Consider the following 25,627-nt stretch of genomic DNA (forward strand, 5'->3'; position numbering starts at 1 on the left):
TTAGAGCTTGTCCTCTGCATTAAGGATGTTCTGCAGCAGCTGGGGTTTGTAATATACAGTGCTGTTTCAGAATCTGTCTGGAAAGTCAAGGGTTAGTTTCATGTCAATCGGTGTCTGAAATAAAACTCTTTTTCTCAAAAGGGGACCGGGAATTTATTAGAAGGCAAATTCCCTGCACTTTATCGCAGAAAGAACTTTTTAACGACTTCTAATAGTCCTTTACGATAAGGGATGGATTACACTGTTTTTGCTTTTATTTTGTTTTTTAATTTATTTTTTTTTGTCAAAACCACAATAAATATTTTCCTCCTGTTGTTGCCAGCCTTGCCTTGACCACCTGCTCTCCTCCATATCTTCGGCTCTCTGCCCTCTACATTACCAGCCTGCCCCCTCCTTCCTTCCTTGGCACAGACATCTGCTCTTCTCCCCCTCCCGTCTCATTCCCTCCGCTCCCACCCTCTCTGACTGTCCCTTATTCCCTGTCACCAGTGAGTCTTGTGACACCAACGTGGGGCACACACCGCTCAGCAGCCTCTCAGCCCTGGCAATGTCTGGCACCCGATCTTCCAATGACCGCAACACTGCAGGGGGGCACAAGAGACCCCGGTATGATGTGGGCAACAAAGTGGCTGTTGTCTTGGGGGCCCAATGGGGGGATGAAGGCAAAGGCAAAGTGGTGGACCTGCTGGCTACAGATGCCGATATTATCTGCAGGTGTCAGGTAAGTGGCCAAGGTGGTTGACCACCAACCCAACAGATCCTAAATATTTCCTTTCTCGGCCACTGCATACATATTTACATTTTGCTTTTATTTTTACATATTTTATGTCGTTCTGTGGATTTTTACACAAGTTTGGGTTCCTATTGCTTTTACATGTTGTTCTTTGTTGCACTTTTTGGATATTTTTTTTTTTTGCATTTTTCCTTTTCCGGCTACGATGTTTCTTTACGATAATGTTACAGTTATGTAATCTTTGTTGCTTAATTTTCCCTGGGCTTTTGTTCCTTTCTCCTAGAATTAATCATTAATTCCAGTGTTGTGATTTTCAGCCTGAGAAATCCTCTCTGGCCACGAGCAATTACGGACATTGTGATCTGAAGGAAACGATCGTTCTAATCATATGATAATTTCAAGCCAACTAAAATCTTTTTGAATAAGTTTTCATTCACACGTCAGTATTTGGCCAGTATTTTGCATCAATGTGGGTGTCAAAACAGGAGTGGAACTTACTGGAGAAAAACTATAATTGAAAAATTGCCACCTTTTCTCTGTTATAGAGACATTCCTAGTTTGGGCAGAAAAATACTGATGTGTGAATAGAACCCAAGTAAAAAAAAAAGTCTATTTATTTATTACATGTTCTTTATCTATGTATTCATTTATTAATTTTATTTTCTTGTGGCTATTTACGATTTGTTCACAGTTTTGGATGTAAATGATAACAGACCCTTATTTTTTAATTTTGTTAATGCAAATTGTATTTTCAAAATGTGTGTGTGTGTGTGTATATATATATATATATATATGTGTGTGTGTGTGTGTTGTGTGCATAGATGTGTGTGTGTATAGATATATAATGTGTGCATATATTTGTGTGTGTATATATATGGATATATATATATATATATATATATAAAAAATACTGCGCAAAAACTATCCAAATTATAATGCCATATAGTGCACAGTTAGCAGAGCCTCACACCTGAACACGCACTGTTAGTGTCCATACTGTAAATCCAGTTACACATCACACTGTGATTGGTTAGAACATAGTAGAAATGGTAGTGCAATATATAGGTGGTGGAGACCAAAAAGTTAGTCCAAAATCTGGACTACATTATTACATTGTGCCCACCATCTGGCATTACAGAACAAGGACCTTATTAGCTAGTCTGGATATTATATTACATTATAGAGTCTGTGGGACATCATGTCAAGTCTTGGGCCCATGGAGAATCTTCCAGTCTTCTGGTCATTCAAATAATGCGTAATTTTTGTTAGTAATTATTAGTCACGTTATTTCAGTCAATTGGACCCTATTTTAGCTGGGCAGCCACATATTGGAGTTACTTAAAGGTGATAAGTCACCATGTTTTTGCAATGTAATCTGAGAGCAGCATAATGTAGGGGCAAATACCCTGATTCCAGTGATGTGTCACATACTGGGCTGTGTTCTGTGATTTTGGTAAAATCCCTGTTTTATGTGCTATAGATCTAGCACAGCTCAGAATTCTGAGCTCTGTATAACCCCGCCCACACCAGTGATTGGCAGATTTTTGTGTACACTATGCATAGTCAGGTTATACAGAGCAGGAGGACTAGATGGCACGAGACACCTAATCCTGTAGTGATAATCTCCTGCTGATGAAACACCTATCATATTGAAACAGCAACACACAGTCTAGTAAGTGACACATCTCTGGAATCAGGCTCTTAGCTGCTCTCAGATTAAATAGCAAAAACCTGGTGACAGATTCTCTTTAAGGGTATAGTAAGGTTCAACTGTTTTGGGGACTCTGGAGATGGAGGGGCCTAGCTTTGGTTGATCTTATCCTGTTGGTTCTTATTCTTGATGCAAAAAGAAAACCGCACATATCCTTTGCTCACTTTCATGTATGGGCCTGTGTCCTCTTTAAAGGAGAGGTCTATGTTTGTTCTTCAGGAGCACACAGCTCCCCTTCCTCCCAGCTTCCTACTTACCGGGAGGGCGCTGCATTTTTGGAGATTGACAGTTCAGGCTACCGGCACAGCTGATCTGTGTGTTCTCCCAGGCTACTGGCAGAGGTAACATTTCCTCTGCAGCATCAGAGAACAAGCACTCTGAAGATGATCAGATCCTGATTTAGGGGACCACTTATACTGCAAACTGCACAGACTCCCTGCCGAGGAAACTGGCCACCACGAGCTGAACACTCTAAAATTAAAAACACTCTGTTCTTAAGAGCGGAATGGATCTATTATATACTTACCTAAAACTGTCCTTCATCCACTTCCGTCCAGATGTCCTCGAATCCCACAATCCACCGCGCCGCACCGGAAGTACGCCAACCGCCATATTGGAATACCCAAGTGATGGGTATTCCAATATGGCACCCGCTGGTGGTACCAGGCCTTTCCACAGTATCACCAGCGGGACACTGCCAGGACACCCACGCCGGACCCCCCCGCTGCCACCACTGGACCTGCCGCCGGATCCCGCCTCTGCCTGCCCACCCACCTCCGTGCAGTCACAGCCAGCAGGAAAGACTGCGGCTTGTGGCCTGTACAGGAGATGGGGTGCGGGCGCTCTCTGGTGGCGCCGCACCCCATCTCCAGCACAGGCCGCAAACCACCATCTTTCCTGAGTGGGTAGGCAGCGGCGGGACACACACCCCACACACACACTGCCCTCCCGATGTGATAGCATCAGACCCACCTCTAGTTTTTAATAAGAGGTTAATTACAAAGTTGTTTGTTTTTACAAGCAGTTTATATTTTTCACCTTGCATGAACGAGACACAACCCCTTTAACCGATCTAACCAGTAGATCACCCAACATGTATACCCCAGCTAGCAAGCAGCTCACAAAAATATTATAGTCGTATCATTAAGAATGTGCAACAACAACCGAGTGACATTTTGCACTGTAACGCAGAGACTTTTTTTTTTTTTTTTTTTTTTTAGCTCTCTAGTGCCCACACTTTGGCTTCAACCCTAAAGGAGAACTTTGTCCACGGAAAACCTGTAAAAAATGGTTATAGCCGGAAATGTAGTTATGGGACTAATGCTCATTCGGATGGTAAAAATGCCAATTTGTCTTGTATTAAGTGAATTTGCCCATGTGTCCAGCTTTTATTTTTCGGGGCAGACTTGGAAATCAAATCAGTGATCTGATGTCTGATGTGGACAGCAGTGTCCCCAAAGACCACAGGTCTTTTCACATGAGCCAAAGCGACCTTATAGGCCCTGAGGCCTCTGCAGTGATTATAGTTGGACGTACGACCCCGAGTGCTCTCCGCATGATGAGAAGTATTGGGATCTCTTCTTTTGTAATTTCAATGTGATTATCTCCTGAGGATGAGGTTGGAGTACCTCGAAATGTGTAGATCTACACCACAGAATAAACATGTTTATATCTTATTGATTCTCCTTCATTCTTTGTGAGATATAGACGGCAGCACAGGAAAGTCACCCATCTTCTACTATCCTCAAGAATCCATTAATTCTATCCAATGGGGAAGTTACCAGTTGCTCAATCACAAAACTACCAAAGCATAAAATAGTAAAAAAATCAGAAAAAAAAGACCGTAAAAAAGTTATAATGACTGCTTCTTATTTCCACCTGTCTAGACACCCTGGCAGGGCATGGGGAGGCTCCTAGGTGGCACTATGCCATCTGTCTGTGCGTATTGGAAGAATTGCTAAGAATAATTTGTGTTTGTGTGCAAGTGGAGAAAACACTGGAAAAATGCCTGCAAGTGTTCTTCCAGTCGGAGCACTAAAGCTACGAGTCTCTTGGACAAGAACAGTGCTGACCCTGAATAAGAAAATAGATTTATATATTGATAGTAATAAACATTGATGTAAAAAAAAAAAAAGTCTTTCTATGGACTTGAGATTGGGGGTCATGATGGTTCAAGGTTGTAAGTGGGGAGAAATTTGATAGCCCTGTATTTAGATTGTATACAAGGGCTTCTCACTAAATTAGAATATCATCAAAAAGTTAATTTATTTCAGTCAGTAACGTAACTACTGGGGGGGCAGAGGGGGCCACTGCCCCGGGCCCCGTCACATACAGGGACCCACTGGGTGACATGGCCACTTTTGTCATTTGGCTGCATCTGAGGTGTTGGGGAGAGAGCAGCAAAATGCCGGTTCCCCTGTCTGGCAGGTTGCACAGCCTCAGTCTGTGTGTGCAGTGTGCGATCCGATCAGTTGCTATCTCACCAGAGGAGTCTCTTCCTGGCTGCAGTTAGTTTCTGCCATGCACGCTCTGATTGTCTCAGGCACACTGGGTCCTAGTGCCCTCGTTACATTTAACTGGACACTTCCTGGTCTTGCCTCACTGCCTGTAAATATCATGGGTAAGTGGGGATGGAATTTATTAAATTAATTCAGTTTTGGAATGTCATGGTCACTGTGGGGTGAATGTGAGAGGTTGGGGGTACTGTGGGGGTGGGGGGGGACAGAGCACTGGGTGTGAATATGAGGATGGGGGTATTGTGGGGGAGGGGGGGACAGAGCACTGGGTGTGAATGTGAGGATGGGGTATTGTGGGGGAGGGGGGGACAGAGCACTGGGTGTGAATGTGAGGATGGGGGTATTGTGGGGGAGGGGGGGACAGAGCACTGGAGGTGAATGTGAGAGGATGGGGGTATTGTGGGGGAGGGGGGACAGAGCACTGGGGGTGAATGTGAGAGGATAGGGGTATTGTGGGGGAGGGGGGACAGAGCACAGGGTGAATGTGAGAGGATGGGGGTATTGTGGGGGAGAGGGAACAGCACTGGGGGTGAATGTGAGAGGATGGGGTTATTGTGGGGGAGGGGGGACAGAGCACTGGTGGTGAATGTGAGAGAATGGGGTGGGGGTAGGGGGCTTTTTATTCTTGTGAGCTGGGTCTTTTATAAGTATTAGTATAACAAGCAAAACGATGCAGGTTAATACCTATACTAATAATTAAATATTAACCTATTAGTAAACAAGGATAAGTATTAGCATAAGGGCACAGACAGACAGCCAAATAACTCATGCGAGGATGACATCGTAATCCTTGGACTGGCTGGTACCGCTCCTGACATGAGTGTGACAGCGTGATGTATTACTATGCAGCTGTCACACTCAGGTGTGCAGGGCCGGTTTAGGCAAAGTGGGGCCCTAGGCAAAGTTTAAAATGGGGCCCCAAATGCTAACATATCGCACATCACACAGAAGCATTTCGACTGTATTTACATGTGCTGAGTTCAGGCCGCTAAATGAGTGTGTTCGACAATATTGAAGTCATTCAACACTTGTTTCCGGGCCTCTTTCCACCGTCTGAGAAAGAACAATCACTAATGGATTAATCTGTCCCCATACAGTATCATGTTATCAGCAGCACATCTACAGTTTACACCCCATAGTCCACCATATAATATAATGTGCCCCATAGTCCTCCATATAGTATAATTCACTCCCTATACTCCTCCATATAAGATAATGTGCCCCATAGTCCTCCATATAGAATAATACACTCCTCAGTCCTCCATATAGCATAATACACTCCCCATAGTCCTCCATATAGTATAATACACTCCTCATAGTCCTCCATATAGTATAATACGCTCCTCATTGCTCTCCATATATTAAAATACACTCAGTCCTCCTTATAATATAATACACTCCTCATAGTGCTCCATATAGTATAATACACCGCCAGTCATCCATGTAGTACAATTCACTTCCCATAGTATCATGCACCCCATAGTTCTTATCATAGTATAATGTATTCCCCATAGTCCTCGATACAGTACAATGCAGCCCACATATAGTATAATGCAGCCACCCCAGAGAGGATAATGCAGCCCCACCATAAATTATAATGTAACCCCCATAGAATATAATGCAGCCCCCTCACAGAGTATAATACAGCCCCCATAAAATATAATGCAGCCACTAATATAGTATAATGTAGTCCCTCCATAGAATACAATGTAGCCCTTCTCATATAGTATAATACAGCCCCAATAGAATATAATGTAGCCCCCTCATAAAGTATAATGAAGCCCCAAAACAATATAATCTAGCCCCCCATAGAATATAATGCAGCCCCACCATAGAATACAATGTAGCCCCGAATAGAGTATAATACAGCTCACCTCCCCATAGAATATAATGTAGCCCCCCATATTATATAACACAGCCTCCTCCATAGAATATAATGTACCCCCATGGTATATAACACAGCCACATAGTATATAACACAGCCCACATAGTATATAGCACTGCCGCATAGAATATAACACAGCCCGCATAGTATATAACAGCCCCACATGGTATGTAGCACAGCACCACATGGTATGTAGCACAGCACCACGTGGTATATAGCACAGCACCACATGGTATATAGCACAGCACCACATGGTATATAGCACAGCACCACATGGTATATCGCACAGCCCACATGGTATATAGCACAGCACCACATGCTATACAGCACAGCCCCATATGGTATACAGCACAGCACCATGGTATATAGCACAGCCCCACATGGTATATAGCACAACCCCCCTCCTCCAAGAATGGACCCACAGTTCAGTACTCACTGTTACATTAAAAAAACACTATCCTCACCTTTCCTCATGCCCTAGCTCCTGTCTCAGCGGCTGCACTGCTAACACAGTGAATGTGCGATGATGTCATTGTGCACCCGCAGTTTCAGAGGCAGAGTGGGGAATGATGGGAGAGGGAGCGTCAGCTGACGCTCTCTCCTCCATCATTGCTTTGAACTGTATCGGCGTCTATGACGCCGGTATAGTTCAATGCGGCGGCGGGGGAAGTCGTTGCTGGGGGCAGGCAGACCCCTCTGCCTCACGGGCCCCATAGCGGCTGCATGACGTGCCACTAGCTGGGGACCCCTGGGGGAGAGGGGACCCTAGGCAGCTGTCTGGGCTGCCTGCCCCTGACGTCGGCCCTGCAGGTGTGGAGATCTGACGGTCAGTCCAAAGGAGATCTGATGGTCAGTCCCAAGGATTGCGCTGCGATCCTCGCATGAGAAAAAAGTCCGTCTGTCTGCGTCTGTATAACAATACAGTAACTACAAGCTGCATTCTATTTAATAATTTCATAATAAGCAATTTATTATTATTTTAAAGTTATTAAAGGCTCGGGATAATTGAAGAAATTTGAGTCCGGCTCAACAGGACTGGATTTTTCTTTTCTTTTTCTTTTTCAAAAGAAAATATTATGTGTACAAAAGAAAATTTTCAGGTTCGACATGTTTTGACTGCACTAAGCAGTCTTACACAGGAGTCATGAGTAAGACTGCTTAGTGCAGTCAAAACGCGTCGATTGGGTCATGTCGACCATGAAAATTTTCTTTTGTACACACTATATTTTCGTTTGAAAAACAAAAAGAAAAATCCAGTCCTGTTGAGCAGGACTCCAATATTTTTCTATTGACCTTGATGGGAGGCTAGGGCGAGGCCGATGTCTGAGCCCCAGGTGGATGAGCATAGAGCAACTGGGTGAGCGGGAATCAAGTTTTTTGATATTGCTTGCCATAATTTTCTGCAGTCAATCTGAGACTACAGACTGCAAAATCATGATGTGGTGCGCCTGCCGTCATGAGACCCCAAGACCACTGGTGCGATTAGGTGGTCACGTTTGCTATTTGAATGTGTCGACTAGACAAGTTTGACTTCACTCAAGAAAAAATAATTGGAAAAAGCCAAAAGAATCATCACACGACCCCCTGCTCACATCAGCGATGCTGGGGCCATTACTACTGTACATATGGGGACTCCGCTAAATATTAAGTGGGCACTTAAGAAGCAGTCCCGAGGAGATCATTTGCATATTCCCAGTGCCTTCTGGGATAAGTGAAGAGTCTCCGCGAGCTCAACGATCCCTGGGTTTTGGCCGTTGCAGCTGAAAAGCGGAAATTGGAAAACCAGGGGAAGAGTCCTGAGGAGATCATTTGCATATTCCCAGTGCCTTCTGGGATAAGTGAAGAGTCTCTGCGAGCTCAACGATCACTGGGTTTTGGCCGCTGCAGCTGAAAAGAGGAAATCGGAAAACCAGGGGAAGAGTCCTGAGGAGATCATTTGCATATTCCCAGTGCCTTCTGGGATAAGTGAAGATCCCATGAGAACTGGATGTAGCAATGATAGATACTCGTTGCTCTGGCGCTCTCCCTATGGGAGAGGCCAGAAATAGCAGCCAGTGCGCTGCCATTGGTTAATTGCATTTTTTGAATAATGCACGCCGCCCCTTTAAGAAGGCAAGAGAGCGGGCGGGCCCTAATAGCCTTAGCTACAGATCTCCTCACAGGACGCCAGGAGGAGGAGGCAGGAGGAAGGACAGAACGCTGAGCAGCAGCATGAGAGGCTCGAGGTGAGTGCCCAGAACAGAGAGCAGTGGCAGGCCTGGACACAGCGCCAGGACGGGGGCCAGGTGTAACAGCGGCAGACCTGGGCGCAGCGCCAGGACGGGGACCAGGTGTAACACCGGAGGGAATATAAGAAGGGGTAGAGAGTTATAGAAGAAGCCAGTCCAGGGAGAGGAGCTCAGGAGAGGAGAAGACTGAAGGGAGAGATGGACAGAGAAGACGTTCCAGAAGGGACTGAGGAGGAAGACAGGGGGGTGGCCCTGACAGGAGAGCCGCAGGACAGAGAAGGCTGGGGGTACCAGACGGACGGACTCGGACGGGTGAAGCGTTGTGGTGGTAGGCCTAGGGCAGCCACAGTGAAAGAGCCGCGAGGGACGTCAATTAGGAAAAGGAAGGAAGTGAAGGTACCCGTGCCTGTGTGCAGAGTCGAGCAGCTGCTGTGTGGTGCTGCGGAGTCGAGCAGCTGCTGTGTGGTGCTGCGGGTCATCGAGAGGATGGTCAATAAAGAGGACCTGTTGAACGCACATTGGTGTCTGGCTTGAGTCTGTTTGCGGTGGAAGAAGGACCACCCCCCAGTCGGCCCACGTACCTACACAAGCTCGATCTTTTATCACGGCCGTATGACACACGGAGCACCATTGAATTTTTGCGGGCAAATTTGGCGGCCCCATAGAAAGCTATTGGGGCCGCAAAATCGGCCCGCAAAAATACGGTAAGTGTAAAACCAGCCTAAGTAATTTCTGCATGTGTTGCGGGTGTCAAACAGCCGTGAGACATGCAGCCGAGGGTACTCAAACATATTTTTTGAGCAAGCCAAGTCACATGGTTAGCACCCGATCATGTTGGGATAACACCTTATCCCAGCACATTTGTTCATCACTAATCACGAGGCAATATCTACAGTGGGTAATCTAATGGTGTGCCACTCTTAAGGGGGTTTTACACTAAGCGATATCGCTAGCAATATCGCTAAAACGTCACTGGTTTTGTGACGTTATAGCGATATTGCTAGCGATATCGCTATGTGTGATACTTACCTCCGACTGGCTCCCCCGCTGTCCATCGCTGATCGCGCGAGATTGTCCGGCTCCATTTCTCGTCGGGCGCTTCCTGCTGGGCTTCCTGCTGTGTGAGACGAGCGACGCTGGATGTGGGCGGGAGGACGTCAGGATCGCTGTGTGTGAAAGGTGAGTATCGTGTGCTGCGTCGCTGCTGCATCGCTGTGAGATCTTTCTGTATGAAAGCTCACTAGCGATCATTTAGCGATGCACCAGCGATCCTGACCGGGTCGGATCGCTGGTCGGATCGCTGGTGCATCGCTAAATGTAAAAGGGCCTTTAGGCTCGGCATCATGATGAACAAATGTCTGTATAGATATTGGTGACGATAATATGACAGCTCAAGACATTAATACCAGCTGTTTTCAGACTAGTCAGGTGTCTTGATTGCTTGCAGAAGTGTATGGCCGCTCAGAAACCAAGGGGAACTTAGGACTCATATCAGGTTGTAAATGCAGCTTTATTTGTTCCCAAGACTAGATTAGTGCTGCACCAGAGGTGTCAAATGGTTTACAGCAGCATTATACCTTAAGAAAGAATTCAGACAGGATGCTCCTGCAGTTCTGCCACTGCATATGATGTGCATGCTGCTGCGCACTGTGCGGTCTCCAGCCTTTCCTGTGCAGTATTTGTGGTTTTCCAGCAGTCTTCTTGCAGTGTGATTTATACATCTGTAGCTTTAATGGTGATGGTTTGGCAAGGCATCTTATTATCACAACTACTGCTTCACCTTTAATTTCTACTATCAATCTGTCAGACAAATGTTAGATTGTTCTCTTCTGTATTGAAACTTAGAGGTGGTATGGTGGAAAAAGAATAACAGAACAAATGTACAGTATATGTTAGAGTTGTTCTTCAAGTTACTATGTTGTTGTTTTTTTATTGCTATGTCTCTTTTAAGGGAATATTTACAGAGGCCGGTAGTGTGCCGATAGTGTGCCGTGTGATGCAAGCATTGTCTAGACATACTATAAAGTGAGCAAAAGTGACTTAAATTCACTGCCTCAATTAATATAGGAAATTTAGTCAAGGCCACCTTGACTTTAATGAAACTTGATTGAATAATATTGGAAGCATCAAGATTTTTGTTGTTGTTCTTTTGCTTGTGTTTATTTGAGTCTTAAAGTTTGCAATTATACTCCACATGAAAGGATCCCCAGACCTAAAAATACATAAGGCTGAGTCCTGAAGATGTGGTAATTAAAGAAGAGCTTACGGCCTGGGCTCTTAAAACAGCAGGTGTCAAACGAGACTTCCATTCCTAAGTTTGCATGAATTGCATTTAGGAAGAACTTTTTGCTTTTATGTCATAGGTTGGACTGACAGGATATGGCAATGCTTCCTACATGTGATTACAGTAGCATCTGCGAGAATTTACGTTATGTAATTGCACTGAATCCTCCATACATCCGCCTTTGGACTTCTTTTCAATGGTGAACCCATGTGACCTTCTGTTCGTACACAATTTGCCAAAGGCAACAATCTGTAATTGGCAGCCCATGCAGCCTCCGGGGAGTCCATAGAAATGGAGGCTCTAATTCAGATTATCCTTATCCCTTTTACTATGGGCTGCACAAAGGACTCCTTTTCCTCATTTGCAGTAAGATTGAGAAACCACAATAAAATAACCACATGGTAATGGCACCCTTCTCTCCCACAAATGATTATAGAGGGGGAGGTTGGATGACTTGTCTAATGATGCTGAGGTGTAGAGGTGGATGTGGCACCTGGACCCTTTTGCTTGGAAAGGCTAAAATGCACTAATATTTATGGAAGGTGGAGGAAGCTCTGTAAAGTTCCTGATACACTTCAGGTTTGTCGGTTGGCAGGTATCTCCCCCAAATCTCCCATACACAGGAGCACTCAGTTGGTCAACTGCTCCTGTATTCTCTTTGAGAGAGCAAATGCCATACATTTCTCATAAAGAACAAGAGATTGGAAGTCTGAAATTGGACATGTGTAAAGGGGGTTAAGTAAAAATGTTCATTGTTGTATTTATTACTCTTTGATAACTGGTACTGCTACATGTTTGCATGTATTACCACACGTATGAAATGGTACTGATACCCCTTCTGGGTATTACCATTGTTTTGGCCTTACATTTTATTGTAATATTGCTTTTACTTGCACATAGTTGTGATAATGTTTACTGCATTTCATGGGTTGACATTTCCAGTAAAGGGAAAGCATAGCTCTCTTTTTGGGACACTAGAGAAGGGGCACTCTAGTGTATAGAACTCGTAATAGGTAGGATAAGGTTAAGTGTAGGAGGGGCTGCCGGGAGATGAGGTTAGAGCAGAAGGGAAGTTAGTCAGATGGGGCCAGGGTGCCCAAAGTGTCCACATGGGCTATAGGTCCAAGACGGCTCGGGAGCCATGCAACGTTAAGCAGTGACAGCCCACGTTATCCATGGCCACTGGACATCAATACAGTGGGCCAGTACAGTAGAGAGAAGATATGGCGACTCATAGCATGGGCGGGAGTCAGATGTAGTGAGGAACAGAAGGGTGCTGAAGCTTGCAGGGAATGGTACAGATGGTCCGGTTGCTTTTCCAGAGGCAGCCAAACCGGGTGGCAGATGATTTCAAGTCTGGGGCGAAACAGGCAGAAGGAACTATCATCGTGGTCAGGTTAGGCCAGGAAGAAGCTGGGAAGCAGTCGGTCCTGGCACGTGCCATATAGAAGCATCAGTGAAGTAGGGAAAGCTGAGGAAGCAAGTAAAGACAAAAGTGTAACCTATGATGTGCCAATTGTGGATATATTGTGTGAAGTTACCATGGACTGTGTCTCAATTACTGGGAGGCGCCTCGGTGAGGGACTATCGCCGCTTGGGAAGTTCCCAGGGGGACCCGAACCTGGAGACGCAGGTATGCCATGCAGTGGATTACAGTTTTCTGTGAGGGAAGGCCGGGACACAGATGCTTTAGTGTCTCTGGACACTATAGTCCTGGCTGACTCTTACAACTGCATGATCCTTCTTTGTGCACCATCTGTACGAAGAGTCAGGAGGCCACCATAAACATTATACTGTTGGCTGAACCTGTCAATATTGGCGAGTTTCTATGGCGTTATTTTAATGTCTATGGGGGTCTTTACAGATTTGGCATCAGGACCCGAAATATTCATGTTAAAGTTCTGCTTATAGTCACTAGTCAAGAGCATAGGATGAGATACATGAGTGCACTTTTCCACGGTGACGTATTTAGCTTTGCACTTGATACAGTTAAGACTTCATCTCAAAAACCCTAGCAAAAACCTAATGGGGCCAATCTGTTCCGATTTGGGTCGTCATTTGTGCCCATCTTATGATGGAATCCATTTCTTATAGAAATTTAGTTTTCCGTTTACAACACAAGTGTGGAGGTAGCCAAAAATTGCTAAGAATAATAGTCCTGGTTAAATAAGCTGTCCAGAATTAGAAAGTCATGGTTACCTACTTCAGTATCCGGGCTGTTGTGTGGTGTTGCAGCTCATCGATCTTCGCTTCAGTGAAGTTGAGGACAGGTGCAGTAGTGTGTTTGGAAGAGAGCTGTCATGTTTTCCCAATTCTGGAAAACCAATCTGATGCAAAATGAACCTCTAGTTCACGTCTTGCGGAAGATTGTTTGCTCCTTGGAAATGAGATTCCACATGTGATCCGAATGACGTGTGAATGGCTCCCAGAAAGCATCCTTCTACTGTCCATTTCTTTACAGTTTATGGAGACAGCATATATTCCAAGCAGGTATTCCAGAAAAGAAAAGTGATTCATGCCATAGAAGATCTATCTAGCTGAAGATCTTTAACTATTTTGGTTGTACCCAGGTATCCTTGAAGTGTGCAGAAAGTCTTCATTAAAGACAAAAGCAAGACTCATCAAACATGGGTTTTGAAGGTGGACACTTGCCTGGTGCTTTTTCATCTTCATAATGAACCTGTGATTCCTCTCCTCTTGGTAATGAAAATAAAAAATAGCACTAATAAAAAGGCCTGTATCTTTGAAAATGTATGGCAGCATTTGTAAAAAGTAAAAAATGACTACCCAGGGGAGCAGCGGGAATAAAATAAGGGCAAAAACTGGAAGACCTGGAGACAGGTCTTCTTTAATACTACATACAGTAGGTACAGAAGGGCAGGTTTCTACAGACCTTTTGTGATTTTTTTTTTTTTATGTATTCATATGACCACTACTATTTCAGGTCATCCATGGCAGGATGGTCAATAGCTGGCAATGGTATAAAGTTCTCTGATTCTGAAGGACCTTGAGGAGTCCGACACATTAAGAACTTAAAAAGTTTGCGTCTTATGGGATTGTCAGAGTCAAGATTCCTTTCAAAGGTTAGAAGATGACATGATGAGTTTTCTTTTTCCTTTCCTCATCAAGACAACCTCTTTTTTAAAGGACTTTTATATGGATATTGTATCCACAAGTCAGTGAAGAGCAGCTTGGAAAGAGGGGCAACCATTCTGGCCTATATGGCCATTCATTTATTTTTATTAGCATTTGGCCATTGATTTATATGGGTGAAATGTGGATGCTTTCAGAGTAAAACAATGGAATGGAATAATGGATCCAGTGTCTGATTTCTACTGCCTGTGGTTCGGGTGGGATCATTCAGATTTCAGGTTCACGTTAAGCTTCCAGTGAATTTAATAAGTGAAGGAATTATAAACTTTCAGGCTTCCCATTCCTCTAGATAGTGAGTATGAAACTTCATACCAGTCTAGCCAAATGTGACAGCTATTTAAAGCTACAACTGAGGGTATCCTAGAGGTCAGGCTAGCAATCCGCAAAATAAAAATACAGTAGGAGAAGGTCAGGTTTTACATTACATGAGCTGTTCTAGAATGGAAAGTTATATCCTCGTGGCTAGTAAAATCTGCACCGTAATTGCACAATCTCCATATTTTATTCTGATTTTATGCAAATGTAAATGCAGCTGAACCTCTCTCTTCTCTTTTCAATCAGTTAATGAAAAACTGCAGCTGCATCCCCCTACTCTCCTCTCAAAGATTCAGTTAGCAACAGTAATAGCAGATGCTTCTCTCTTCTCTCCTCTTTTTCAAATATTTACTGAGTAACTGCAGCTGCATATCCCTCATCTACTGTTTTCAAATGTTCACTGAATAACTGCAGCTGTATCTCCCTCATCTCCCCTCTGTTCAAATATTTACTGAGTAACTGCAGCTGTATCTCCCTCATCTCCCCTCTGTTCAAATATTTACTGAGTAACTGCAGCTGCATATCCCTCATCTACTGTTTTCAAATGTTCACTGAATAACTGCAGCTGTATCTCCCTCGTCTACTCTCTGATCAAATATTTAATAAATAACTGCAGCTGCTTCTCTCTCCTCTTTACAAACATTCAATGAGTAACTGCAGCTGCACACCCCTCCTCTCCTCTTTTCAAATGTTCCATGAATAACTGCAGCTGCATCCCCTTCTCTCTCTGTTCAAACATTCACTGAGTAACGGCAGCTGCATCTCCCTCCTCTCTTTTCAAATATTCACTGAGTAACTGCAGATTCATCTCCTTCATCTACTCTCTGTTCAAACATTCAGTGAGTAACTGCAGCTGCATCTCCCTCATCTCATCTCTGCTCAAACATTTAACAAATAACTGCAGCTGCTTCTCTCTCCTGTTTTCAAACAATCATTGACTAACTGCAGCGGCATACCCCTCCTCTTTCCAAATGTTCACTGAGTAACTGCAGTTGCATCTCTCTCATCTCCTGCCTTTTCAAACATTCACTGAGTAACTGCAGCTGCATCTCCCTCCTCTCCTTTGTTTTCAAACATTGAGTATCTGCAGCTGCATCTCCCTTCTCTCCTATGCTCAAACATTCACTAAGTAACTGCAGTTAGAGTTGAGCGACTTTGGTCGGATCGGGTTTCGCGAAACCCGAATGAAACAAAATTTGAGTCGGATGAAACTGGTCCGACGAGGGCAAAAAAAAGTCGGACTTTCGTCCGAAACCCGACGCCAATGCAAGTCAATGGGAAATAAAAGTCGGCATTGAGCGGATTACATTCATCCACTCAATGCCGACTTTTATTTCCCATTGACTTGCATTGGGGTTGGGTTTCGGAAGAAACTCCGACTTTTTTTTGCCCTAGTCAAACCAGTTTCATCCGACTCAAATTTTGTTTCATTCGGGTTTCACGAAACCCGATCCGACCAAAGTCGCTTAACTCTATCTGCAGCTGCACCCCCCTCATCTCCTCTCTGCTCAAACATTTAATAAATAACTGCAGCTGCTTCTCTCTCCTGTTTTCATACATTCATTGAGTAACTGCAGCTGCATCCCTCTCCTATTTTCAGATGTTCACTGAGTAACTGCAGCTGCATGTCTTGTCATCTTCTGTCTGTTCAAACATTCACTAACTGCAACTGCATATCTTTCCTCTCTTTGAAAACATTCAGTGAGTAACTGCAGCTGCATCTCCCTCCTCTCTTTTCAAATATTCACTGAGTAACTGCAGCTGCACTCCCTCATCTCTTTTCAAATATTCACTGAGTAACTGCAGCTGCATCTCCCTAATATCCTCTCTGTTCAAACATTTAATAAATAACTGCAGCTGCTTCTCTCTCCTCTTTTTAAACAATCAATGAGTAACTGCAGCTGCATCCCCCTCCTTTCTTCAAACGTTCAAAGAGTATCTGCAGCTGCATGCCCTCTTTGCCTCACTTTGTGTTCTATATCCATTTTGACAGGTTTACTTGCTTGCAATCCTATACATAAGGCAAAGTAGCATAGTATGATGCCACCAGTTGTTCTAACTGAGATGCAAAGATCTCCATAAATGTTATTTGCGGCTAATATAATTGTGGTAGTTATTACAGGTGTTAGGGAACTATTTTAGGATTCTCAGTCATGAGAGTCATTTCTAAATACCAGAAGAATGACGCAGCATCACGCAGCCGATCCGCACTGATGACCACAGCATGTTGAGACTATGTAAAAATGCCAGATGATGGCACTGCAAAATCAGTGGTCATATTCAGGTGAGACAAAGAGGGGAAAGTTAACCAATAGGGCTACTAAAAAAGTACAACCTCTGCACCCCATATAGATACACCCTTGTTATGCGGTATGGTATATTGAGTAGTGGATGACGATATTATTTGGGAGTCCTAATTTGTTGTTACTCATCTATGGCGTGGAAGTGTATAATATTATTTAGTAACACTACAACATTGCATGTGTGAAGGGTGGCACCAAAGAGATCACGCAGAATCCCACCCTATCACCACGTGATGAACTCGAACCTTGCCACCCCACCTGACATCACTATTAAGTCAGATGGATAACGTAATAAGGTCTCCCTACTATCACCAATGAGACGTTCTGCACCCCTGAGGACACGTAATGTCAGCTTGGCACAGTTTTACACACAGGTTGTGGACCATGCAGTCACTGACATGGCATCAGACTCGCTCACAACCTTGACAGATTGAGAGGCCCCTTAATTAGCACCAGTAAAGCAGAGCATTGCTAGCTCAGTAGGACTGCCACCAGTTCCTTGTTAGATATAAGCCTGGTCCGTTAACAGGATTATATCGAGCCAGAAACCAGCCCCGGTAGCATAGAAAGGTAAACCGAGAAACGGACATGTCGATTACTGGATCAATATAAAAGAGAAACCCAATGTTAAATTATGTATTTAATCACCTTAAGGGCACACTAGACAATACATTATATACACAGTGGTTACACATATGCAATGTTCAGATATGCAAATACAGATAGTGGTAGGACAAAAGATATAAGCAGATGAATCATGTCAATTACTGGATTAATGTTCGACCATGTATGCACTGGGCCTCAGAGGGCATGGGCTGCCAGCTTGCTCCTAGGTCCTTCACAGCATCTTACTCGACATGACCCACCTTTCGTAGTGGACTGATTAGATATTAGAAAAAACTTTTTGACAGGGTGATCAATGAGTGGAACAGGCTGCCACGAGAGGTGGTGAGTTCTCTTTCCATGGAAGTATTCAAACAGGCTGGACAGACATCTGTCTGGGATGATTTAATGAATCCTGCTTTGAGCAGGAGGTTGGACCAGATGACCCAGGAGGTCCCTTCCAACTCTACCATTCTATGATTCTATGACTGCATGCATAACAGTGATAGAGACCACATGGCCTTATACTAGCCTTTATCCCCTTTGGGACACTCTCCTACTACCCTCTGGGCTGAACCGAAATCCCCTCCCCTTGCCTCTAGCAGCTAAAAACTCCAAAACCTAAGATGAGTCATAACTCTTTAATAGATTGTCCTAGAGAGGCGGTTTTGGCACCATTGGATTAGGCTGGGCCCTGCTTTGCATTGAGTTTACACACATTTTGGTTATCTGGTTCCTATCATCCATTCTACATATGTCCCGTCCCTGTGGTGTTAGAATGGATCGAGACCCTGGAAGGCGCTCGCCATGTTCTGGAGATATCAGGAAGATACAAGATGTATAGCTAGAACATATGGTATCTCCATAACGCCTTATGGAATCATGTTTCTATAATGTATTTGGCAGTTGCATTGTGTTATAACAGCACTGCATGGTAATATGAGAGCACACAATAACACTTATTTTGGCACTGCACTATAATACAAGAGGACACAATAACACTTTTATTTGTGCACTGAATGGTAATAATTTGTGCGCACACAATGGCACTTTTATTTGTACACTTCATAGTAATGTTATCTATTAGCAATGGCACTGTTGTTTATGCAGTGCATGGTAACAGTTTGTGGGCACACTGACAATTTTAATTGTGTACTACATGGCAATATGTGGGCAAATACGTAAAGTATTCAGTCCCCTTTAAATTTTTCACTTTTTGTTTCATTGCAGCCATTTGATAAATTCAAAAATGTTCATTTTTTCTCATTAATGTACACTCTGCACCCCATCTTGGCTGAAAAAAACAGAAATGTCGAAATTTTTGCAAATTTATTAAAAAAGAAAAACTGAAATATCACATGGTCATAAGTATTCAGACCCTTTGTTCAGTATTGAGTAGAAGCACCCTTTTAAGCTAGTACAGACATGAGTCTTCTTGGGAATGATGCAATAAGTTTTTCACACCTGGATTTGGGAATCTTCTGCCATTCTTCCTTGCAGATCCTCTCCAGTTCTGTCAGGTTGGATAGTGAACTTTGGTGGACAGCCATTTTCAGGTCTCCCCAGAGATGCTCAATGGGGCTCTGGCAGGGCCAGTCAAGAATGGTCACAGAGTTGTTCTGAAGCCACTCCTTTGTTATTTTAGCTGTGTGCTTAGGGTCATTGACTTGTTGGAAGGTGAACCTTCGGCCAAGTCTGAGGTCCAGAGCACTCTGGAAGAGGTTTTCATCCAGGATATCTCTTTACTTGGCCACATTCATGTTTCCTTCAATTGCAACCAGTCGTCTTGTCCCTGCAGCTGAAAAACACCCCATAGCATGATGATGCCACCACCATGTTTCACTGTTGGTATTGTATTAGACAGGTGATGAGCAGTGCCTGGTTTTCTCCACACATGGCGCTTAGAATTATCCCCAAAAAGTTCTATCTTCATCTCATCAGACCAGAGAATCTTATTTCTCACAGTCTGAGAGTCCTTCATGTGTTTTTTTTTTCAAACTCTATGCGGGCTTTCATATGTCTTGCACTGAGGAGAGGCTTCCATCGGGCCACTGTGCCATAAAAGCCTGACTGGTGGAGGGCTGCAGTGATAGTTGACTTTGTGGAACTTTCTCCCATCTCGCTACTGCATCTGTGGAGCTCAGCCACAGTGATCTTGGGGTTCTTCTTTTCCTCTCTCACCAAAGCATTAAAAACATTAAACATGCAGTACACAGATAATAGTGCCACATAAAATTACAGTGTAGGTCATAAAGCACAGTATCATTGTGTGCCTGCATATTACCATGCAGTGTGTTAATAACAATTCATATACACTGGGTATGGAAAGTATTCAGACCCCTTTAAATTTTTCACTCTTTGTTTCATAGCAGCCATTTGGTAAATTAAAAAAATCATTTATATTCTCATTAATGTACACTCTGCACCCCATCTTGACTGAAAAAAACAAATGCAGAAAATTTTTACAAATTTATTAAAAAAAAACAACTGAAATATCACATGGTCATAAGTATTCAGGCCCTTTGCTCAGACACTCATATTTAAGTCACATGCTGTCCATTTCCTTGTGAATCTCCATGAGATGGTTCTACTCCTTCATTGGAGTCCAGCTTTCTTTAATTAAACTGATAGGACTTGATTTGTAAAAGCACACACCTGTCTATATAAGACCTCACAGTGCATGTCAGACCAAATGAGAATCAGGAGGTCAAAGGAACTGGACAAGGAGCTCAGAGAGAGAATTGTGGCAAGGCACAGATCTGGCCAAGATTACAAAAAAATTTCTGCAGTACTCAAGTTTCCTAAGAGCACAGTGGCCTCCATAATCCTTAAATGGAAGAAGATTAGGACCACTAGAAGTCTTCCTAGAACTGGCCGTCCAGCCAAACTGAGCAATGGTGGGAGAAGAGCCTTGGTGAGAGAGGTAAAGAAGAACTCCAAGATCACTGTGGCTCAGCTCAACAGATGCAGTAGGGAGATGGGAGAAAGTTCTACAAAGTCAACCAGTCAGGCCTTTATGGCAGAGTGGCCTGAAGGAAGCCTCTCCTCAGTGCAACACATATGAAAGCCCGCATAGAGTTTGAAAAAAAACACATGAAGGACTCTCAGACTGGGAGAAATAAGATTCTCTGGTCTGATGAGATGAAGATAGAACTTTTTGGGGATAATTCTAAGCGCCATGTGTGGAGAAAACAGGCACTGCTCATCACCTGCCCAATACAATCCCAACAGTGAAACATGGTGGTGGCATCATCATGCTATGGGGTGTTTTTCAGCTGCAGGGACAGGACGACTGGTTGCAATTGAAGGAAACATGAATGTGGCCAAGTAAAGAGCTATCCTGGATGAAAACCTCTTCCAGAGTGCTCTGGACCTCAGACTTGGCCGAAGGTTCACCTTCCAACAAGGCAATGACCCTAAGCACACAGCTCAAATAACAAAGGAGTGGCTTCAGAACAACTCTGTGACCATTCTTGATTGGCCCTGCCAGAGCCCCATTGAGCATCTTTGGAGAGACCTGAAAATGGCTGTCCACCAAAGTTCACTATCCAACCAGACAGAACTGGAGAGGATCTGCAAGGAAGAATGGCAGAAGATTCCCAAATCCAGGTGTGAAAAACTTGTTGCATCATTCCCAAGAAGACTCATGTCTGTACTAGCTTAAAAGGGTGCTTCTATTCAATACTGAACAAAGGGTCTGAATACTTATGACCATGTGATATTTCAGTTTTTCTTTTTTAATAAATTTGCAAAAATTTCGACATTTCTGTTTTTTTCAGCCAAGATGGGGTGCAGAGTGTACATTAATGAGAAAAAATGAACATTTTTGAATTTATCAAATGGCTGCAATGAAACAAAAAGTGAAAAATTTAAAGGGGACTGAATACTTTACGTATCCACTGTATTTGCCCACATATTGCCATGTAGTACACAATTAAAATTGTCAGTGTGCCCACAAACTGTTACCATGCACTGCACAAATAACAGTGCCATTGCTAATAGATAACATTACTATGAAGTGTACAAATAAAAGTGCCATTGTGTGCGCACAAATTATTACCATTCAGTGCACAAATAAAAGTGTTATTGTGCCTCTTGTATTATAGTGCAGTGCCAAAATAAGTGTCATTGTGTGCTCTCATAATACCATGCAGTGCTGTTATAACACAATACAACTGCCAAATACATTATAGAAACATGATTCCATAAGGAGTTATGGAGATACCATATGTTCTAGCTATACATCTTGTATCTTTCTGATATCTCCAGAACATGGCGAGCGCCTTCCAGGGTCTCGATCCATTCTAACACCACAGGGACGGGACATATGTAGGATGGATGATAGGAACCAGATAACCAAGATGTGTGTAAACTCAATGCAAAGCAGGGCCCAGCCTAATCCAATGGTGCCAAAACCGCCTCTCTAGGACAATCTATTAAAGAGTTATGACTCATCTTAGGTTTTGGAGTTTTTAGCTGCTAGAGGCAAGGGGAGGGGATTTCGGTTCAGCCCAGAGGGGATAAAGGCTAGTATAAGGCTATGTGGTCTCTATCACTGTTATGCATGCAGTCATAGAATCATAGAATGGTAGAGTTGGAAGGGACCTCCTGGGTCATCTGGTCCAACCTCCTGCTCAAAGCAGGATTCATTAAATCATCCCAGACAGATGTCTGTCCAGCCTGTTTGAATACTTCCATGGAAAGAGAACTCACCACCTCTCGTGGCAGCCTGTTCCACTCATTGATCACCCTGTCAAAAAGTTTTTTCTAATATCTAATCAGTCCACTACGAAAGGTGGGTCATGTCGAGTAAGATGCTGTGAAGGACCTAGGAGCAAGCTGGCAGCCCATGCCCTCTGAGGCCCAGCGCACACATGGTCGAACATTAATCCAGTAATTGACATGATCCATCTGCTTATATCTTTTGTCCTACCACTATCTGTATTTACATATCTGACCATTGCATATGTGTAACCATTGTGTATATAATGTATTGTCTAGTGTGCCCTTAAGGTGATTAAATACATAATTTAACATTGGGTTTTTCTTTTATATTGATCCAGTAATCGACATGTCCGTTTCTCGGTTTACCTTTCCATGCTACCGGGGCTGGTTTCTGGCTCGATATAATCCTGTTAACGGACCAGGCTTATATCTAACAAGGAACTGGTGGCAGTCCTACTGAGCTAGCAATGCTCTGCTTTACTGGTGCTAATTAAGGGGCCTCTCAATCTGTCAAGGTTGTGAGCGAGTCTGATGCCATGTCAGTGACTGCATGGTCCACAACCTGTGTGTAAAACTGTGCCAAGCTGACATTACGTGTCCTCAGGGGTGCAGAACGTCTCATTGGTGATAGTAGGGAGACCTTATTACGTTATCCATCTGACTTAATAGTGATGTCAGGTGGGATGGCAAGGTTCGAGTTCATCACGTGGTGATAGGGTGGGATTCTGCGTGATCTCTTTGGTGCCACCCTTCACACATGCAATGTTGTAGTGTTACTAAATAATATTATACACTTCCACGCCATAGATGAGTAACAACAAATTATGACTCCCAAATAATATCGTCATCCACTACTCAATATACCATACCGCATAACAAGGGTGTATCTATATGGGGTGCAGAGGTTGTACTTTTTTAGTAGCCCTATTGGTTAACTTTCCCCTCTTTGTCTCACCTGAATATGACCACTGATTTTGCAGTGCCATCATCTGGCATTTTTACATAGTCTCAACATGCTGTGGTTATCAGTGCGGATCGGCTGCGTGATGCTGCGTCATTCTTCTAGTATTTAGAAATGACTCTCATGACTGAAAATCCTAAAATAGTTCCCTAACACCTGTAATAACTACCACAATTATATTAGCCGCAAATAACATTTATGGAGATCTTTGCATCTCAGTTAGAACAACTGGTGGCATCATACTATGCTACTTTGCCTTATGTATAGGATTGCAAGCAAGTAAACCTGTCAAAATGGATACAGAACACAAAGTGAGGCAAAGAGGGCATGCAGCTGCAGATACTCTTTGAACGTTTGAAGAAAGGAGGGGGATGCAGCTGCAGTTACTCATTGATTGTTTAAAAAGAGGAGAGAGAAGCAGCTGCAGTTATTTATTACATGTTTGAACAGAGAGGATATGAGGGAGATGCAGCTGCAGTTACTCAGTGAATATTTGAAAAGAGATGAGGGAGATGCAGCTGCAGTTACTCAGTGAATATTTGAAAAGAGAGGAGGGAGATGCAGCTGCAGTTACTCACTGAATGTTTTCAAAGAGAGGAGAGGAAGGATATGCAGTTGCAGTTACTCAGTGAATGTTTGAACAGACAGAAGATGACAAGACATGCAGCTGCAGTTACTCAGTGAACATCTGAAAATAGGAGGGGTATGCCGCTGCAGTTACTCTATGAATGTATGAAAACAGGAGAGACAAGCAGCTGCAGTTATTTATGAAATGTTTGAGCAGAGAGGAGATGAGGAGGGTGCAGCTGCAGTTAGAGTTGAGCGACTTTGGTCGGATCGGGTTTCGTGAAACCCGAATGAAACAAAATATACACAATTGCATTATTTGGGCACACAATGGCACTATTTGTGCACTGCTTGGTAATACAGGTGCTTCTCACAAAATTAGAATATCATCTAAAAGTTAGTTTATTTCAGTTCTTCAGTACAAAAAGTGAAACTCATATATTATATAGAGTCATTACAAACAGAGTGATCTATTTCAAGTCTTTATTTCTGTTAATGTTAATGATTATGGCTTATAGCCAATGAAAACCCAAAAGTCATTATCTCAGTAAATAGAAAAATTAACAAAAAACACATGCAAAGGCTTCCTAAGTATTTAAAAAGGTCCTTTAGTCTGTTTCAGTAGGCTCCACAATCATGGGGATGACTGCTGACTGGATAGATGTACAGAAAGCAGTCATTGACACATTCCACAAGGAAAGTAAATTTTGCACTTCATGTTGAAATCAAGATTCCAGAGTTTGAATGAAGAGTGGAAAGGCACACATTCCAAGGTGCTTGAGGTCCAGTGTGAAGTTTCCACAATCAGTGATGGTTTGGGGAGCCATGTCATCTGCTGGCGTAGGTCGACTGTGTTTTATCAAGACCTAAGTCAGCGCAGCCATCTACCATGCTTCCCCCTTTTTGGAGATGGAAATTTCATTCTCCAGCGGGACTCAGCACCTGTCCACACTGCCAAAAGTACCAATACCTGGTTTAAAAACAACAGTATCACTGTGCTTGATTGGCCAGCAAACTCACCTGACCTTAAACCCATAGAGAATCTATGGACTATGGTCAAAAGGAAGATGAGAAACACCAGATCCAACAATGCAGACGAGCTGAAGGCTGCTATCAAAGCAACCTGGGCTTCCATAACACCTCAGCAGTGCCACAGGCTGATCACCTCCATGCCACGCCGCATTGATGCAGTAATTGATGCAAAAGGAGCCCTGGCCAAGTATTGAGTGCATTTGAGGAAAATACATTTTAGTAGGCCAACATTGCCAATTTTAAAATCATTTTTCAAGCTGGTGTTATAAAGTATTCTAATTTACTGAGAAAATGATTTTTGGGTTTTCAATGGCTGTAAGCCATAATCATCAACATTAACAGAAATAAACATTTGAAAAAGATCACTCTGTTTGTAATGACTTTATATAATATGTGACTTTCTCTTTTTGTATTGAAGAACTGAAATACAGTGCCTTGCAAAAGTATTCGGCTCCCTGGAACTTTTCAACCTTTTCCCACATATCTTGCTTCAAACATAAAGATACCAAATGTAATTTTTTGGTGAAGAATCAACAACAACAAGTGGGACACAATTGTGAAGTTGAACGGAATTTATTGGTTATTTTAAATTTTTGTGGAAAGTCAAAAAC

General features: G+C 43.3%; 1 protein-coding gene across 1 annotated transcript in view; it reads left to right on the top strand.

The window, feature by feature from the left end:
- The first annotated feature begins 405 nt into the window (after positions 1-405).
- Positions 406-25,627, top strand: part of ADSS1 (adenylosuccinate synthase 1) — a 56,627-nt gene continuing 31,405 nt past the window's right edge. The window contains exon 1 of the mRNA XM_073570399.1: positions 406-721. Within this exon, the coding sequence (XP_073426500.1) occupies positions 548-721 (174 nt within the window). The 5' untranslated portion in view covers positions 406-547. The remainder of the gene's footprint in view (positions 722-25,627) is intronic.

The sequence above is a fragment of the Dendrobates tinctorius genome, unplaced genomic scaffold, assembly GCF_039654945.1.
Source record: "Dendrobates tinctorius isolate UK_male_01 unplaced genomic scaffold, ASM3965494v1 ptg000006l, whole genome shotgun sequence".
NCBI classification, from domain to species: Eukaryota; Metazoa; Chordata; class Amphibia; order Anura; family Dendrobatidae; genus Dendrobates; species Dendrobates tinctorius.